The sequence below is a fragment of the Ooceraea biroi genome, chromosome 4 (assembly GCF_003672135.1).
Source record: "Ooceraea biroi isolate clonal line C1 chromosome 4, Obir_v5.4, whole genome shotgun sequence".
In the NCBI taxonomy this organism is placed as follows: domain Eukaryota; kingdom Metazoa; phylum Arthropoda; class Insecta; order Hymenoptera; family Formicidae; genus Ooceraea; species Ooceraea biroi.
Genome location: NC_039509.1, coordinates 516,111 through 535,471, shown reverse-complemented (window position 1 = coordinate 535,471; position 19,361 = coordinate 516,111). Strand labels below are relative to the sequence as shown.

Sequence of the window (19,361 nt, the reverse complement as noted above, 5' to 3'; positions counted from 1 at the left end):
TACCCCATGTATGAGTGGTTTATTTATCTGTACTGCGATAACGAAACCATGGGGGTGACTCGGCGTGCTCGCTATATGGTTAATTATAATGCATGATGCGCATCGCAGGGTTTTCCAACCCATGGGGGAACCCCGCGGAAGGAAGCAGCTGGTTTACAGTTCTAATGGCTGTCATCCTAGCTGGTCATTTCAATAATGGTAACTAATATAGCTCGAGCGTGGAACCATATCGGCGTTAAATCGAATATCGACGTAATATTACATAGGAAATGGATTTTTGACCGTTGCATGTTGTAACGGATCTTTAATTAGCCATAGATCGGATCATTAACAGTGAATCACTGAAAGTGTGAATTACAATTGACGTGTACATATATATTTTCCAAGAAGCTTATATTATTTTTTGATTTAACAATCTAAGTGACATCTTGACATTTTTCTAGATTTTAATTCATAACTCAATGATTACAGTAATATATAATTGTAATAATACTAAAATTAAATAAAGTAATAAACTAAAATTATGGTTAAAATATGAGTCCGAATTATGTATCGAGTATCAAGTCCCTTGCAATAAAGGTTTTAGGTCCTTTAGGATCTCGAAATTCGAAAATTCAGTTTAACCGATAGAGAGATACATCCAGGTGTGCTATTAAAGGTACACTTAATGGGTATCTATCAACGGTACACGTGTAACGTGCCCCTCCGTATGCTTAATTGATTGAGTTAGCTGTAGAACCAGTTTACATCGGAACAACACCTGATCGTAACGGACTGATCGATTTTGACGGATTGCTTGCGATCAATGTCACACGATCTATCAAATGATTTCTTTTTTTATATACAAAGTTCTATCGATCATCACTTATATTTATACTTTCATTAGGTTGATTATCGAACGGATGTTTTATTATATCCATCACCGATAGATCCCCTTGATATTTTTTACTGCTTTAAAAATTTTGAGGGGAATCGTCTGGGAACTGGGAGATGAGACATTTCGTTGACGTTCACAATAATTCACAATAATAAAAAAGCTATTAAAATCGCAAAACCTTTTTTCATTCTCACATCTATCATAAATGATGCTATTATATTATAATAATCGCGTATGAACATCGTAATAAACTACCAATGCTTCGTACATTGCTCTGGTCTTCCGCGAATTGTATTCGCTTCACTCGACTGAAGACTTTAACGGTTCGTTCTTTGTCATCAAAAACTGCAACTGTCACTCGTGTACGGAGAAACGGGTGACAAGAAAGCGCGTGTCGGCAGCGGCGATAAATTACGATCTTCCCGGTGGATCGAGACGGTCCTAAATGAGAAGGGTAAACGTCCGATCGAGGACCAGCAAATGATGTCCACAATAGCCGAAACGAACCCGTCCAGTGGCATTTTACTTTCCAACGGTAGCACGCGCCCGTCTGCATCATCGGAGCCCTCCGCGTGCCCTCCGTATATTAACTAATGTCCTGTAAACACGCGTCCGAAAAGGGCCCAGCCGGCCACTCTAATTAAAGGACATTCATCGAGAACCCGCGTTTTCGACCCCTTTCACTTTCGGCTTTCGCGAAAACTGGTTCGGGTGTCCGTTTGATCCAGCCCACTACGCGAGTACCATTTGTCTCGTTCCCCGCATACGATTTGGCATTTTTTTAAATTCCAGATCTCGCACCCATATTCGGTAACTGTCTGCTCAGAGCCTCATCGACATCTTGAAATGAGAACTTTAAAAAGAATGTTAACAGTTTTAACTTTTTCCACTTCTAGATTCGTTTTACATATCAAATCTTTTATGTTGCACAATATGACAAAATAAAAAACTGCATTTAAGGGCGGAAATTTTCAATGAGTTACAGTTGCACGCAGAAACGATTAATTTGAACGAAACAAAATTGAACTGACGATGCAAAGTGAGCGCAAAGTAGAGGAAAATAAAAAAAAAATTTTTCGATGCAACCTTCTCCTCTGTTCAGCGATGAAATTTCAGTCGGAGCAGCTTACCCCTCGCAGCGAAGTTCGATCCGATCTTCGCCGATGGATTACGGTTACACGAAGTAAGTGCGCTTGCAGCGCATGCGGTTCCCTTGGGGAACGCAGAGAGAAAGAGAGACCTCCGATTCTCTTGGCCGGTGGACCAAGACACCGCAAAAACTGACCGTATCGAGTCGACCAGGGTTACGAATCATCGTGCCGTCGTCCTTCGTCCTGTCTCTCATGGCATCCGGTGAGAATCGTCGCGAATTTGATCGCAGCCGCAACGGAAACGACGAAGAACTACTTTCAGGTTCCTTCCAGCGGGCGAGCAGACGCGAATTATGGTTCATCTGCCGGCATAACCGTGTCCCTGAACCACCATTGACACCATATCCAATTTCATGTCCCATTGAATCTTCTTTCCTTTCAATCTTGACACATCGCGTTATTAACCCTACGCTCAGCAACGCATCGTTAGCTTCTCACTACCCAGATGTGATTTTCTGTTTATGTCTAGAAGATTTTTATGTTTCGATTCGTATAAATTGCTGCTTACATGCTGTCGAATTGTTCCAACGACTTGACTTGTAATTGCTCTTCGTTTTGCGAGTTGCATAATTCAAAGAGGGATGTTATGTCATAAGTCTATTCCAGTCTGTATAATAATAGTTGCGGTGATTGCAATGATCAATGATAATTTATTTTCTAAATGATCCCCTAAAAATCTCGCTTTTATTTAAAGGAAAATTTTAGAGGAAAATAAGTAGCAAAAAACAAGAGGAAGGAGGTGGCAGGATGCCTCGCCTAGATCCTGTCTGGAGGCCGAAGAGAGTTCCTTCGAAGCGTGAAATCACTTCCAGTCTGAATATAAAGAGCGAAAAAGCGAATGTCCGTTTGTGTTTCGGCCGTTCCGTACCACCGCCTCCGCAACTGCGTTAGAGAAATCATCGCGCGCCTGCTAACCTTCTTCCCTTCATGCATCAAGGGCTTTGATTACTTTCTTTGGCGTTCGAAGGGCTCGCCATTAGCAGCAGTTAAGAGCTCGAAGATGGTTGCGACAAACGCGCTAATCGAGATGCAACGAATCTAGTGTAACATTTCAATCAATTTTCATTTTTCAATTCAAAGTTCCATCAAAAATTCAATGTAGCACAATTATTAAATCTATTAAATCTATTAAATCTATTATCAATCTATTAAAATATATATTCTGTGCAGAGAATTCGCTGAGTGTATTTCGAAAATGGTGGCGACGCAATTCGCGCGAGCACAGAATGAGCTACAGTTAAATTTCAAGGTTGCGCTCAGAGCGCAGCTAATTGCCCGATGAAAATGGACGGCAGCTGGTCGGTTTTCGTTTTGGATGCATCTTCGATTATTCGCCGAAAGTGCAGCGCATCGAGATAACGGTCATGGCGAACGAGCGGAATGAGAGAAAGGAGCCGAGGCGTTTTAAAATTATCGCGCAAAGGCGATGGAAGTGCTTGAAAAAGGAAAAAGAAACGGGTAGGAATTTGTTGCCAAGCGGGTTAACGTACCTTTATGACTCGTAGCGAGCGGTATATGTCGCATCCGGTTTACTGGCGACTCAAAAAAAATGTTACAAGAACATTCTTTGTCACGCAGAGCGGCCAGTCGTACTCGAAAGTTGCAGTTGACGTAATCGTCTCTTAAATTTGAGAAGGGAGTAAACAAGTTTTCAAAATGCATTTCAAAATGTATAAACATAACGGTAACATTAATTCCCATACGTTTCACGGCTTAACTGTATTTCTATAAATTCATAGAAGGACCATACCTTACACACACACACACACACACACACACACACACACACACACACTCTCTCTCTCTCTCTCTCTTTCAGAATTATCAAATTTTCCGAATAATCCTATCCTCATGTTATGATCACATCTTGCGTGCATATAGTGACGCATCGAAATCCTTTAAATGTTTCTCAATTTTTCTCGAATAACGAGCCGCCCTCGCCTTGAATTCGAGTTTCCCTCTTTTTTCCGGAAATAGACTTCCTTTCCCGCACACGATGTGCTCCCTTACTGCCTGACACATACCCCATTTCTCTCTTTCTCCGTTCAGTGTCCTGCAGCCATACGGCCACGTCCCGTGTTATTCTATAAATAAAATCGACGGCTCCGCGTGATGTGCCGCTTATGGAGAAGTTCTCCACGATGCACGGTCGTGTATGCTGCAACCCGTCGAAATCCACAAGGCGGCGCGTGTTCCACTTATAAATAGACGTACGTAGATGGATCAACCGCGGCGGAATGCAGTTCGGTGCATGAGTCGCTTTAAAACGTGGAAGAGCGACCGCGCACTAACGGAGCCGCCTCGCGCCTCGTTCCGCACCTCGTCGATGCGAGAGTCAGTCGTCGCGGTAAACTCGCGACGTGCGGTCTCTCCGCCGAGGATTCCGACGATAACGTGGCCGATCGTGATCGATAATCATCGCCTGGCAAGGCACAACGAATCTCTCGGCTGTCGGTCACGTAATCACGCATCTCTCGCGACTTTACGCTTTTGAGGATCGCGATCATCATGTTGGCGGCAAGGCATAGGTGAGCCAAAACACGCTCGCGTAAAGTCCCTGATACCTCTTCTGCTTCAACGACGAACCTGCAACCGTGTCCTAACGCGTGCATTCCGTATGCATTCGCTCGCGTAGTATCTGGACTAACGTGACAAACGTACACGCATCCGGTCAATATCTCGCTAAAATTACACGACTGCAATGAGATCATAGGGTTCGCCGTGCGTGTGATGAAGCTAGACATCATGCGCGTGGAGTACCCACGCGACCCGTGGGTGTACCGCGAGATGTATCGCGTGCATAGTGTGATCTTGCGTCGTTCTCGCATCCGGTAGCTCATAATGGAGAAGACAGACAGAGTCGGAGAGAAAGAGAGGGAAAAAAGAAATGAGCGGAGAACGAAAGGAAAAAACGGGGGAATACACGTGACTAGCGTTACATACGGGATTTAACAGTGTAACGTTACGTCGTTGGCCGAGCCTTTCCGGCGCTGCTCGTATTTGCGGCGTGGGTCTTGGATTTCTCGCCCGGGGAAAGGTAATTGTGCCGCGGTTTTAAGTTCCGGGCCGGGTTGAATGCGCCCACAGGCTCTCCTCGGTATCGAGGACAGTATCCGACCAACGAACACGTCATCGTCGTCGGCGGAGTGCTTGCGTGTCCGGTGTCTCGCAATAGCGGCACAGCGAGAGCACCCGCGGCCGGAAATTGTGCTGAGGGGCATGATAAGGGAGGATTTACGTTTCCAGAGCAAGCTGGACGGGGTCATCCTCGACGAATGACGTTGTCTCGCGCTCGAAAATCCGCTTTTACAAGAAAATTAAATTATTTTGTCTAATCTTCTGCAGACATAACTATATGTTATTTATAAGTAATGCAATAAAATACTGTTTGAAAGGAAATCAGTTCAGTAGAAATTGAGCACATTTTACGCCATGCGCCATGGTATGATGTTCTACGCGAAATCTGATGGAATAATTAATGGCCAGCAACAGAAAAAGCCATTTGAATAACTTAGCTAGAGAGAATCCCTGTTCATTTACATTAAGTAAGACTCATCCCAGAGATGTTTCTATTGTTACAAATTACGGCAATTATTTGGCGATGCGGACTGTTATAAGGTTGCTACGATAATTTAATTCAAAGATGCCGTGTAGGTAGCGCATATCATGTAATCTAGATCGAATCAGACGTACCCGTAATATAAATGGGGATTCCTTGGATATGTGTATCCAAGCAATTATAAGCAATTAAACGTTATACGCTTTAATATACCGCGCAGTACTATACGTAAATATTCTCGGATGGAAACAGGAATGATAATTATCTCTCCATTTTGCCTGGGGCAACGTCTTAAACGTACACAAACACGAATGCAATAAGAAACGTAAAATGACAAATATTACACGGAGATCTCTTTTTGATGCAAAATGGGGAGAAATCGATTTTTTCCTTTTATTCGGGGATACGTGATGAGGCTTTGTCTCGGGTACATCGATGATTTTATCGCAAACCCGCCAGTTGTGACCGAGTTTACGAAAAGAGTCACCATTAGCGTCCAACGTCCGCGCGGATCTTTCGAATTCCAGACGGCGCGAGGACAAATATTTGGGAATTTGAACGAGGATGTGTTGAAAGTGTTAAGTGCTGCGCTCGTGCCTCGCGCGTCTGTAAAATTCATTCGATGCACGCGACGTGCTTTCTCTGCGAGGGCATTTCTTCTTCTTTTCAGAAATTTTCTACCTTAACGTACATCATGTTGTAATTAAATAATCAAGATTTTTCATACAATATACATTATTAATGAAGAATGTAACGTAAATAAATAACCGAGCTACAATAGTCTCAAAACTCGTAAACATAAAGATATCACTCTATTATCTGCTTATATTTTGGCAAACAAGAATTCGTTTAGAATTCATTCTCGGAGTTTCAAGTTCAATTAAACGAAGAACATCAACTCGAAAAATAATTGGTATTCGGTTCTTTAATCGGGATCACAAGAGAATCGTCGTGAGCTCTTCAGAGCGTAGGATGAACACGCGTCACTGACCTGCCACAAATGAACAAACGTTGTGCGAACGCGATGTAAATACTAGGCGGAATTTTGCGGCCGCATATGCGACCCACGTGAATCTATTTCCGTCTAGTGGCAGAAGATCCAAGGGGGCGAATAGAACTGTGGGTGGTTGTCCCATTTTCAGGGAAAGAATTCATTGTCCGAGATCTTAAATAAAAATACGCGAGGACACGAGCGAATCAGCCGCCGTAAATTTCGTCCGACTCGGACGCGAAACGTGTTCCACCGAACAGAGAAGCAGACCAAAAAACCGATTTCCAAGATGGATCATTTCCTGTCTCTCTGAAATGCATAAAGTCGCAGGAGTCACGAAGGAAAAGGTAACGCGCACCAAACGATAAAGAGGAACGTATTTCAAAAGACGTTTCACGCGATACAGAAATTACGACTACCCGAACACATCGCAAATCGCGAGCGCATTGCGTGTTGCGGCGATGCCGTCGCGTTAATTATTAAAGGCTGCCGAGATAATTAACCGGACGATAACAATCGTCGACATCGGAATGAAAAAACGCCGAGGAAAGCTCCGCGACCCCACAATCATTTCTTCTTCGCATTCTTGCACGGGATGCGAATGCCGTGAGGTGAAGGACTCGTTAGTATAATAATTCCCTTGTTTACGGAACCCGCCGTTTCCACAATACGTGTTTTCCATCGTATAAGCATCCGAAATAGAATTCTTAATTAGCACAAATCGTCGAAATAATTACGTGCACAGCTTCAAGTGTCAGTAATTAGCATTAACTGGCAGTAAGGATAATTGTTAATGGAATATTCAAGCTGTAACTTAAGTCTCGAATCTTTTTATCTCCAACATTCCTCTGTAATTTTTTTTCTAATAATTCTCTTTCTCGCATCTCATCGTATCTCATAGTATGAAAAACTGATATAGTGATGATACGCAGTGATTTACTTTTTCCAAGCATTCCTTCGTTTCTTCGTCTGTTCCACGATCTCTTTTCGTACGCGTATAAATGGCTGCAGCTTGTAGCGAAGACAGATTGACCGCACGTGAGGTCGTTCCGACTTTTCTCGTGCAGCTTTCCGACTCTGAAAACGTCGCCGGATGAAAACATCCGACAGGAAATATTCCCGGTGGATCGGAGGGTGCTTTTTTATACCGATTTAAACCACATTTCCACAACACAAAGCACCGACGGGCGCGAGGGGTGACACCGCAGGCTAACTTTGAATCTAAGCAGTCTCAGACGTTAATGGGGAGATTCGTTAAACGCATGCACCCTTCGCGAAGAGACCATATGACTGGTCGAGGACTCTCTTCAGGGCCAGACCCGTGTCTCCGGGTTTCATACCAGATATACTTCCCGATAGGGAAACAAATTCACCCATTAATTCACTTTTAATCTTATCGTTATTCGTTTTCTGTCTGCGAATATTTAATATCTCGACGAATTTTTAGGATATGCAGAAAATCACAGATTTATCACTCAATTCCACAACGTGCTACGATCCACGATCCGCTACGATTTTTTCAGACAGAAGGCGAAAGAGAGGAATCGGCTCCCTTCTTGTGGCAATCTGTCCTTTCGCGGCGAGTCTCTTCCTCGTCGGGCAGAGCGTGACCGGGACGATTTCTTTTCGCAAAGAATACATTTCAAGGTCCGTGGATTCATGCAGGAAGCGACAGTTGGCACGAAAGATTTTTAGCATATGTCGGATCTGTGGAAGGCAATGCACGCATCGCCGCTACCGCGAAGAAATGAATGAATATGCATCCCATTCATAAGAATCGCTCGGGGTTCGTTGCCTGCCGGGCAAGGGAGGACAAGCCTGTCGACTCCCCCGACATCGACATTAAAGCACGTAATTTCGGATGCAGATATGTGACAAAGAACCGAGCTCGCCGAACGTACCCAGAGAGAGCGCAATTAGCAACCACAAAACTTTGGAGAAGAAAATTTTACAAACATTGAATTGCAAGTATGAATTCACGATGGAAAGGTCCTTCGATTTTCCATTGCAGTTAAAAATGACCCGGATATCGTTTATTATTATGATTATTATTGCAACGAATGTGGACGCTATCGAGCAAATTGCAAGCGCATTAGCGATAGGTTAATAACGTCGACACTGGAGTACCACGAGCGTGCAATTTTTATGACCCGCGATAAGAGAAAACGGAGTCAAGAACGCGCGCAAGGTAAAATAGTTCTTGATAACGTTATTAACTAGCGGCTTTCATTAATGCCGTGAATATTATTGTTTCCGGCGAGGCAAAACACGCGAGGTTCTCTTTATCATATGGGAAATGAGATCAACGTCCTCGATAAGATCGAGTTTCCTTTCGATACGAGATCGCTGCACGATACTTCGTTGATGGCACGCGAAGGAAAACGCAAGAAACGCATCGACCGTTGTGTTATCTCGTTCGGTTAGTAACGGTGCGCCGTTCGAACGTTAATATTGATCAGGCGTGCGTTGAACTAGAAATACTTATGCTGGTCACACGCGACACTGAACCGTTGAAGAAGCCGGCGCGGCGTTACGACAGCAAGTCGACTTGGTGTCTTCGTGGTCAAGGATATTCGCGCCATAAAGTATGATTTATCTTTTACTCAAGGATGGTTCACATGCGCGAACGAAGAGCTTCAAATAAGAAATGTTGAATTAAAATGAAAACTGATATCACCAACATGTACATACATACATGCATTATTTTCCATTCAGAAGTCGGTCAAGATCGTACGTTAAACAAGAATCACATTGTTCAACAATCACCGAATGATGCGTGTAAACTTCGTTTGCCTTACGAGGCAACGCGGTTGCCAGGCAGAGTAATCTCAGGTCACGCAGTTTTATGGCGTTACATTAACTTCTCTATCTGAAATTGTAATCAAGAAATCTTTTCTCGCGGCGAGGAAGATGCAAATGACGAGGGGACCTTCCGACAGAAATTTCTTCGGGGCGCTAAGGGCCCACCCGTTTGCCCGGTAACTCAAGCGGAATAATTACCGGAGTGCATAAGCACTCCGCTGTCGAGCCCTCACCGCTTTTTCAGGCGATTCCTCGGCGAGCAAGGGTGAGCGAATTTACTCGGGGGATTCTTCTTTTGCACAGGTGTCGAGGCGTAGAACGAAAGAACCACGTTATGCACGGTTGCACAAGTTGGTGCAATCTCGAATCTTGTCTCTCGATCACGCTTTTTTCCTAATGAGCCTTCTGTAGCATTAGCATTTTAATGTTATCTATTAATTTTATTTGAAGCATAGCTTGATGGGAAAATGACGCATGTCTAATCTAATCCAACATCTCCTCGCAGAGTGCGGCAAATCAAAAAACTATACTTTTCAAAAGAAAAGATACATTTTATCACGTATACTGTTTATGAAATGCATGCCGTAACGGTTTCGCCATCACCAATAACGGTGCTAAAACAATAGTAAATATTATTAATACTCGGCATTGTTATCGATTGTCGGCTGAATTCCACTTGCACAACGGTCGAAGCGTGCTCGCAAGTGTATCACGTAGAAGCCAAGTGTCGTGCGGAAAAGGAAACAATAAGTGCAACAGCATACGTCAACTCACGTGTCAACCTTATTGTATATTGTACATATATATATATATATATATATATCGTATAGTCGACTGAAATGACTATCAAAATCGCGCGTGAAGTCAGGCGGATACCAGCTGATCGATCGTGTCAACTCGATCCCTGTCATTTTATCCTTTTCTTTTTTTACTTGACTGCATCCGAGTTAAATGATTTTTCGTACATGATTTCTTGTGAAACGTGGCCGGAGGGAAAGAGAGAAAAAGGGATGAACGTGACGTCGCATATCACCAGCGACGACGAATTCAAGCCGTGCGAATGATCGTGATTGCATCAGCGGAGACAGGAAGAGGCTGAGAGCCGGTGAACGACATCATCCGATGATTGGTAATTTTGTAGGGAATATTTTGCTCGGCGAAGCGAAGCGTCGCGTTTTTGTCGCGTGAAATGAAATAATCGCGACATGCACTTCGATGGTGACGCGCTCGATTGACGGCGTGAGTGGAGAAAAACTCGAGTTGACAGGTTAAAATCCGAATCGAGGAACGGGGATTGGCGACGGGGATCGAGTGCGAAAAACATTCGTTCGACGCCCACAGGTGCGGGTTTACTCGAGGGAGAAAACTTATGCGCGATTCAGTTGCTCGTGTTTCCTCGATGGCGATCACGATGCGGAACACCGCTTTTGAAACGGTACAAAATGGCGGTTACTCCGAGTCGTTAAAGAGGTCATCGTCATCCGTAGAAAGTGCCATACCTGAGGAAGACGTCGACCAGAGTGCTCGCGAGAACTTTTGCTCTCTTAGTCGCCATCTTTCTTCATGAAATTTCTGTCAGGAGGAATGTGAATAATGACAATTCCTCGTCATCAGATTTTTCACTATTGTATCGTCTGTATATTTAGCAAAACATGTTTTGATCAATATGAGAGTGTGTTAAACAATTGTCATGTCGCAAAAATATCGATCATTTTTAAGTATTAAAAACTGTCCGTAAATCTCTATCTTTGAGTAAGATCCGCGATGCACACAGTTGCAAATAATGCTTTCATAATTTCATTTCAACCGTAAATTAAAAAATTAAATAAATTAAGTAAATTAAACCATATTTCGTGAACCTCACGAAAACATCTCGAATTGAATTAATAATATACTGACTCAGCAGGCGATTTCTTATTGTGGTTTGGTCGAGTTGTGGAGAAAAATCCGCAATCACGGGCAATGGCAATCAAGAGTAATGGCTTTCTCAATTACGCAGCCACTGCGTAGCAACGCTTATCGGGTGCTTAAATGCGTTCGAAGAAGATATATGAGTCAAAGTAATCCTCATGTCGCGTTCGATCCACGTATACTCATTAAAGTTTACGAGCCTATTATGCCGCGATCACGTTATTTTCCTCAGCACCTACCACAAATGCAACCTTATCTGTTAGTAAATTGACGGAAAATCGCAACCTTGAGCGTCGACACTATTTATAACGGCGTGATGTCATTAATTAAAGCGATATCGTTAAGACATCGCGCGACCCATCGCGCGCGAACGTGCATCGTCAATTACTATACGATCTACATTGCATAAGAAGCTTCCACGAAAGAAGACATTAGCCCGGAACGGAAGTGCGAAGCAACGTGATGATATTCCCACCGTACTCGCTTCTTAAAGTTGGCACGGCACTTCGCGGTAATCCTTGTTCTTCCGACGCGAGCACGTTATGGTTCGCGGAACGTCCAGCGGCATTTTCATGGAAAGATATCGCTCATTAGTCGATATGCATTCCTCCTCGTCGCGTCGGATGAATGCCCGCACAATAAAACGTGCAGTTAATGGGTTGTCCGACGCATGCGTTGTCTTGCACGCACGTGTCGACTTGCAACTCGGCGACGACCTAAGCGAATCTAGGCTAGTCCCAAGCGAGATGCATTCACTGTCCCACCTTGGGGTTAGTTGCAGTCCGAGTCTCTCGGCTAACACAACGGAGAAAAGAGAAGAGCGCAGTCGAGTTGTTGCTGCGTGCCAAATCGAACCGTCTCGATCAATTGTGACAGTTGGGAAATTCTAGTTGCCGATTTCTTACGCAACTCATGTGCTCACATGACGATCGGTAGATACAACAGTGTGTGCGTTGCCCATATCCTAAGAGGCGGTGACATTAGCAGTTAAAGTAAGTCGAGTCCTTTATCGAAAGCAAAGAAAATCGCGATAGCGGCTAAAACCTTCTGTGATTATCGAGGATTATCGAGAAACAAGTTAAAAGGAGAACAGACAGGAAATATTGTGTAATAATTTTGGGGTTTTGGATTAAAAAATGAGCCAATTGACGTAACCAAGCTTCCCTAAGTGCACTGCTCTATCATAATTTTGATTATCAAACTATAGCATTGTTCAAAATCATTCCGATCAGCAGGATATTCGACTACGAGGATACATTGCTACCGCAAAGGATTAATTCATGTTCGATTCGATAGAAAAACTAATCGTACGAGCACTGAGCATTTCAATTAATCGACGTTCTGCTATGTCATTGACACTGGATAACTTATAACCTTTGTACGCGCAAACTGATCCTTGAACCCACGCCATAGCATGCGCGCGCACGCGAACTACCCTCCATCGTGCTTCGCACCCCCGACGAAAACGTATCGATCGGCTATAAGTTCTCGGGCTGGCAATGGCCGAGGCAGAATTAAACGAAAACGAGGCGTACGAGTGCGAAGACGAGTTAAACGGGTGTATGCAATTACTTGGAGTGCAACAAAAGTGATCGCGATTAAGTGCACTCGTCTGTATAATTATCAGCAGATAAAGTCTATACCTTATTGTTCGCGTTCGTACACGCTCTCGAGAGACGGAATGAGAGGTACCCTGAGGAAGTAAGACAATTATCTTGTTACATGTGTAACTGGACAAAACGTGATATCTGTGCGACAGATTCTCGGACGGACATCGCAATCGGGAATGCGAAACTGAATGTGCAATCCGATACCGCCCGGATTAGTTGAACGAGTAAGTGGGTCAGGGAAAGGCGTGCATACCTCCATGTGTAAACCCATACTACCTCATTAATAGACCACAGACGCAGATAAGCCGGATACGTGAGAGAGAATAATTTCTCTTCGTTATGAGAATCCCGATCCCGAAGGCTATTTTCATGTAATATCACAGAGCCTATAATAACGAGAGCCGAGCTGCTACGTCCTAAGAACTTGAAAGAAACCACGCATCGAATTTACGTAGAAGCAAATAAGTAATTTCATGGCTTGCTGAGATTGCGCGGGGTATTATTTCGAGCAAGTACTTTCAGGTCTGGTCCGCTGGGCAGGCGTACAGGTACTCCAGATAAATCGCCCTTGTCAGCTTTAGACGACCAAATAAACGGCGGGTGCAATTTATGCCGGCGATAAATCCGCGATAATTGGATTGTCGCAAAAAGTACGCGGAAAAGGGAAGAGGGCCTGTTCCCGGACGATTGCGCGATTTCCGAGTTAATCCGACGCGACGATCCGTTATGCCGAATCAAATAATCGCGAGCTCGGCATGACGCCATTCGAGTGATTTCAACAATGCGCGCTCCTTTTTGCTCGTCTCTCTTTCTCTCGCGAATCATCTCGCACCTCGTCTCGTGGACCGTGCTGCGGTCCATTTATCTTCTCGAACCGCGTACGCGTAAGTATGGCCGAAATGTCGGGAAAGGAAAGTACGCCGCGCGAGTGCATTAACCCGCCTGTCTGAGAGATGCTTTGTACTGCGTCGTACCACTGTCGTGTACGCGTATCCGACGAAGTTAATGCACCTGACTGTACCACCTGCATCACTGTAGTAATTACGCGAATAACGCGGAATTCATTCGTTAATATTCTCTCGGCGAAAGCCGGCCAATCAAACCAGTTCGCGTTAACGAACGCGCGTAAAAAGCGCGGGGTTCCGTTTACGATCATTAAGGACGCACAAGAAAAATCTTATCTTCGATTCTGGTGTAACTCTGAGAATCTGCTCAGTCCTTATCAGCCCTAAGAGCCATCTGTGCACTGGCTTATAACACGTGCCGATTCAAAGTGGAACCTCTAAACTCTTACGCGATGTAAACGTAAAACGAGACCCTAATAGCATACACAATTCTTTTATATGATGAAGTTTTACATAATGCAGCGATTGAATTTCCAACTATTCCGCGAATAATAATTGAAGAGCTCCCGAGCGGCTTATAAAATTTAATTTTTTTGCAAGGGCCCGCCTGACGATGGAGGAGAGGAATACGCACAAAATTCGAAACGTGCGTAGAAGACTTTTTCAAGATACCGATGACAATAACGATGGCGAGGGCGACAACTTTGTCAACCGGCTTTTGGAAGAGGATCGAAGACAAAAGGAACTTGTAAGAAACAAAACCATCCTTTCATTACAATTAGATCTAAACGATAGTCATTATGACTATTTTTCATCTTGATTAATCATATTTTGATAAAATCTATACGAAAAAATCAGACATAGATTCAAATGGTTTAAACTTAAGAAATATAAACATAGAAAATATTGTTTAATATGTGCAGTGTAAACAGAGATGGAATTTCGATTTCGAAAAGGAAGAACCGCTGCCTGGTCGTTACGAGTGGGTGAAACTTGACGATCACAGAAACGAAATTCCTAATTCCACAATGATAAATGACACGGTACAAAATCCGCAGAAACAACAGTCGGAAGAGGTAGAAAGTAAAACAAGTGATATCAACGAGACTGAGAAAATAACGAATCAATGACTCAGAGCATGTGATGACAAGAAACGAAACAAATAATGACGTATAAAGTAGTAAATATTAGCAGGATTGAATATCAATGGCGACGGAGATTTTCTTTTAATGGGATCGTGCAAAACAAGACTGCGTAAATTTTTAATTGTGAAATTCGCAACTTATCTCTACGAATAATGAAATTTGTAAATTTTTTCTTATCTAGAGAAAGAATTTTATAGCGAATTAGATTTTTAGTGATGAGAAAAGAAAATTGGAATCCAAAGTTCTATAAGCAAATGTGATAAATTACGTTTCTTAATTTGACTGAATTACCAATTTGAAGATTAACAATTTATCAATTAAGTTAAATTATTCATCGCACATATTTTAAGCTCTAGTCAAAACGGACATAATAATGTTGACATGTCCCGAGAAATCCAAAATCAAATTAGCTATATATAATTATCAATAGAGCTTTACTTATTAAAATTCAAAAAAGAGATTATAACTATATTCGCGCGTATGATAGATGTAATGACCAATTAATATTATTTACATATTAATTTTATTCCATCGCGTGTGGTACTAATTTAATATTTATGAAAGGAACGTGCAATACACGCAATTATACTCCAATTATACTAACTAATATTTACGATACTTTGGAGCGTAATGTTCACGCAGTATAAAGACGAATAAAGTAATATATTTCTGCAATATTTATAAAAACAAACTATATTTTGTGTGATGCATTCACTTTTTTCCTACCCTCTCACTTTCACAAACGGGACGACGAGGAACAGAGAACATTTGTGCACGTCTCGACGTGTTTACTTCGACTTATTATACCTAAAGTATGCGCGACCTAATTTATACTACGATGAGATGAAACATCTGCCTGCAACGGGTGTGAGTATTCTGTGAGGTTTGTCGCAAGCCATCGTTCTTATGTTGGAATCACACACTTAAAACAATCAACAATAATAGTAGGATCATTACTGAAAACATTTCTTTGTCAAGAGATTCACGACTCGTAAAACGCACAACCATCGCGATGACGCATCTAGTAACCGTAAACTGTCTCATCTATTGCGTCAACGACTTTGCGTCATATTTTCGTCTATCGTTTGTAGAGGAGGCGTTCGAGGATATCACGACTATCGCACGAAATCGTCGAGTTAATCCGGTGTGTATGCGTCGTGAGAAGGCGCGAGGGCGCGTTGCACCTGGCATCGTTTCTTTAAGGATTGCTTTTTTCGCGCTGCTCCATCGTGGAAGCTGGTCACGATGGTACCAGCCAGAAATTGCACTTCCGTTCCGCGAATTCCCACGGAAGTGAGCACAATCGCGACGACGACAAAGACACTGCCGCACGACGTACACCACACATATTGTTCTGATCAAAGCATTGAGGATCCTTCTGATAAAGAATCTTTCGCGAATACGAACGGATCACAATGTCTCGACGTATAAAATAATCGAAATAAGAAACTCGTCTTCAAAGGCTTGCGTATTTTCGAGTTATCATATCCTTAAGCAGCTGCGGAAAATCAAACACAGGCCATTTCCGTGACTATTTTTTACGATTAAATGAGTAATTGTATATCTATATTATTTATATTAATTGTACACCTTTTTATCTTATATTTCTCGCGTTTCTCACCAATTTTCGTAGTTTTAATACTTGAACTTATATGCTGGCAAATTGATCGATTTATCTCTGGCGCAAATATTTATTTCACCAGATATCGACGTGACTCAGAAGTCTCCTCATTGCATCTATGAAACAATACACCTATTCTCAACCTCGATCTCGATCTATCGCCTTGAGCTCGATAAAGATGATTTATCGCGGCTGCAGCTTTGTCCCCCATTGCTGCCAGCACGCGATGAGATAACATACGGCGGCCTCGGGTAAGCCTGGCTTTGATAGCGAAAAGATGAAACAGGTGACTCTTTCGGTGATAAACACGCGATGCAGATGCGGCCATGCATCTTCCGGTCGTGCGTCTCGCCCGCGAGTAAACATCCTTTGAAAGTAATCTTGCCGCCTTATAGATACGTGCGCGGCGTGTCATCATGTTTGCTTTTTTGTTTCGTTACTTGCGCAATGCTCATCGCAGAAGTGCAAAAATTGCCACATATGCCGTGCATATACACACGACTTAATTTTGCCAACCGATAATACAAAGATAAGGTTTTAAATATCGTATCAACAAGTGTTCCTTGTTTAAAAAAATTACAAAGCAATAAAAGCGTAAGAAATAAAGCAGTTACTCAATTATTCGCATCGCGTCCTTACTTAGACTAAAGAAGTTCGATTATTTGACATAAATTTGCCAGTACCTGTCGACGGTGCTTCGGTAATAAATATCGCAGGAAGTAGATAGTAGGCTCTTCTCTTTATTGTGGATCACAAAGCGCAACCTGTGCAACCAGACACCTCACTGAAATGCACTCCTGCGGTGGACAATGAATGAGGGACGGTGGTCGCTCTGCGAAACGCAAAAAGAATTGTTTTACAGGAACTCGTTCGCCCGTCTCTGCTTATTGAGATGCATCCGGTGCCACCTCTCACCACTTCCTGGATGCTGCGTGGGACTTTTATTTCCCAGAGCACCGGCATCGAATTGCTTTCTACATACTACAGTCTTTTCCATTCAGAATCACGACTAACATAATCAATAACGCTCTTAAATAAGACAGAAAAATTATTTACCTTATTTTCAGTATAAGCAATTATATTTCACAGATCGCGCTCTCGAAGCACTGCCAAGGATGAGATTCCTCAACAGATATTTTATCATATAATTATATATAAATATCAGTAGCAATTACTCGACGGATATTTCTAGTCGCGTTCAATCGTACTGAACTTCGCGTGGAAAGAGCCAACGGATCCGATTGGCGTATTCAAGTATTTGAATACTTCGCGGCACATCATGGTGGCGTGCGAACCAACCGACGCACACCGACGCGATCGAATGCCGCGTGGCAAACGCGCTCACCAATTGGACTCTGGGATCATTTATCTACGCTTCGCTCGCCGTGAGTTGCGCGCCGGCGGCGGCCACGCCGTGCCATTTCCCGTAGATCCCCTCGCGCGCGCGACGCGCGCGAGAGACAGGCACAACCGAGTAAATGGACAATTATCAATGAAAAGTCTCGATTCGTCCCGTTGATTTTGTGTCGTCGCACTCGGCGCTGCGACGCGCGCCCGATCGCCGCAGAGCGCTGCGGTTTTGCGCACGGACTCGCAGCATGGCGCATCGATTCGATCAGTTGCGCAAAACGGGAATCTTCAGGGACGATTTGATGAATTAAAACTTACATGTCTTCCCTTCCAGATTGGTCTTGGCAATTCAGGGTCACCTCGGAAAGTCGGTCAATGCATTTACTGCCGCGTACTCGAACGCGTTGAACATCAAATCGATTTTAGATTCACAGCTCTCGAGTCTCTAAGGTCAACGCGTTGGCAACTTAAAATATTAGGAATTATTAGACCGATCGAGATCAATTCCGGCGTTAATAACTAAATCGACTCACTTCACGTCATATAAATATGATGGATCGACTTGAATATACTTACATGCTTGCTGTATATTTCAGATCATGATTCTCTTCTTCTTCAAATAAACTTCGAGCGGAAGTTCCTTTCGTACTTCCCGTTATGTCGAATCGAAAATGTAAAAAAACTGAGAGGAGAAATCTCATTTCTACGCTCGGACTACACGTAGCGTGTATATTTATCGTGCCATATAAAACGTCAGCGATAATCCGAACGGTATGCAAATAAGTTCAACGTGCGTAACGCGCCGTGCAAACATGAAAATCCACGGAATATACGCGCGCGATAAGATTACGCACGTTGTTTTGGAGAGACTGGACCTATTTATTTCCCGTCCCCCACCGCGCCTCGCGCCGTTAACCGAGAGGGACGCGACGCGTCATTCTCCTTTCGCGGTTGCCATCCGCGAGCTTGAGTGCGTAAAGGACAATTAAAGGGACGAATTAAGGCCATAATTAAATTAATTTGAAGCATCCGACGACGTTTTCGATTGCGGCTCTCTGTGCGTTAATTACGAAAACGCGGAATAAACGTCAATAATAGAAGCGTAAACGAGGATTCCATTACTGGAACATTCAGAAAATTGGCAAACTGACAAGACTGAGCAATTCAGCGAAAGACAGAGAATTTCACAGAAATAAATCTCAATATAATAGACTGTACTTTCTCTTAGGAACAAATCTACGAGCTAAACATTTATTTCTCAGAATAATTTCCACGGTTTCATTTCGAGATCAATCTCTATCGAGACGTCTCATCATCCACCGCAACTGGAACCTAGAATATCAAAGAACGGCCAAAGGATGCGATCAAAGTTCTACTTGGACCGTGTTCCGCAGTAGGGGCCGATAACTGTACAAGTTTCCGCACACACGGATCCGCCGAGTCTCGCCGTGCGCTCGCAGTCGTGTCGAGGGGACTATACGTAGCGAATGGCGGTTATT

At 43.3% G+C, this 19,361-nt stretch overlaps 1 protein-coding gene and 1 long non-coding RNA gene across 5 annotated transcripts in view; one reads left to right on the top strand and one right to left on the bottom strand.

Annotated features, from left to right (window-relative positions):
* LOC105283587 overlaps positions 1–19,340 on the bottom strand; it is a 29,819-nt gene extending 10,479 nt beyond the window's left edge. The window contains exons 1-3 of the long non-coding RNA XR_003406403.1: positions 18,439–19,340; positions 18,181–18,328; positions 17,196–17,344 (exon numbers count right to left, since the gene is read on the bottom strand). This is a non-coding gene — a long non-coding RNA (uncharacterized LOC105283587). The remainder of the gene's footprint in view (positions 1–17,195; positions 17,345–18,180; positions 18,329–18,438) is intronic.
* LOC105283585 (cyclin-dependent kinase inhibitor 1) lies at positions 4,414–15,585 on the top strand. Of its 4 annotated transcripts, none has more exons than XM_011346449.3 (3): positions 4,414–4,556; positions 14,347–14,494; positions 14,670–15,585. In XM_011346449.3, exons 1-3 carry the CDS (start codon positions 4,537–4,539, stop codon positions 14,874–14,876), a joined length of 375 nt encoding a protein of 124 aa, XP_011344751.1. In that variant the 5' UTR covers positions 4,414–4,536; the 3' UTR covers positions 14,877–15,585. The 4 variants fall into 4 exon arrangements, with proteins under 4 accessions (XP_011344751.1, XP_011344753.1, XP_011344752.1 ...); XM_011346451.3 differs by lacking the exon at positions 4,414–4,556 and adding an exon at positions 12,064–12,283; XM_011346450.3 differs by lacking the exon at positions 4,414–4,556 and adding an exon at positions 12,757–13,125.
* Positions 19,341–19,361: the final 21 nt, after the last annotated feature.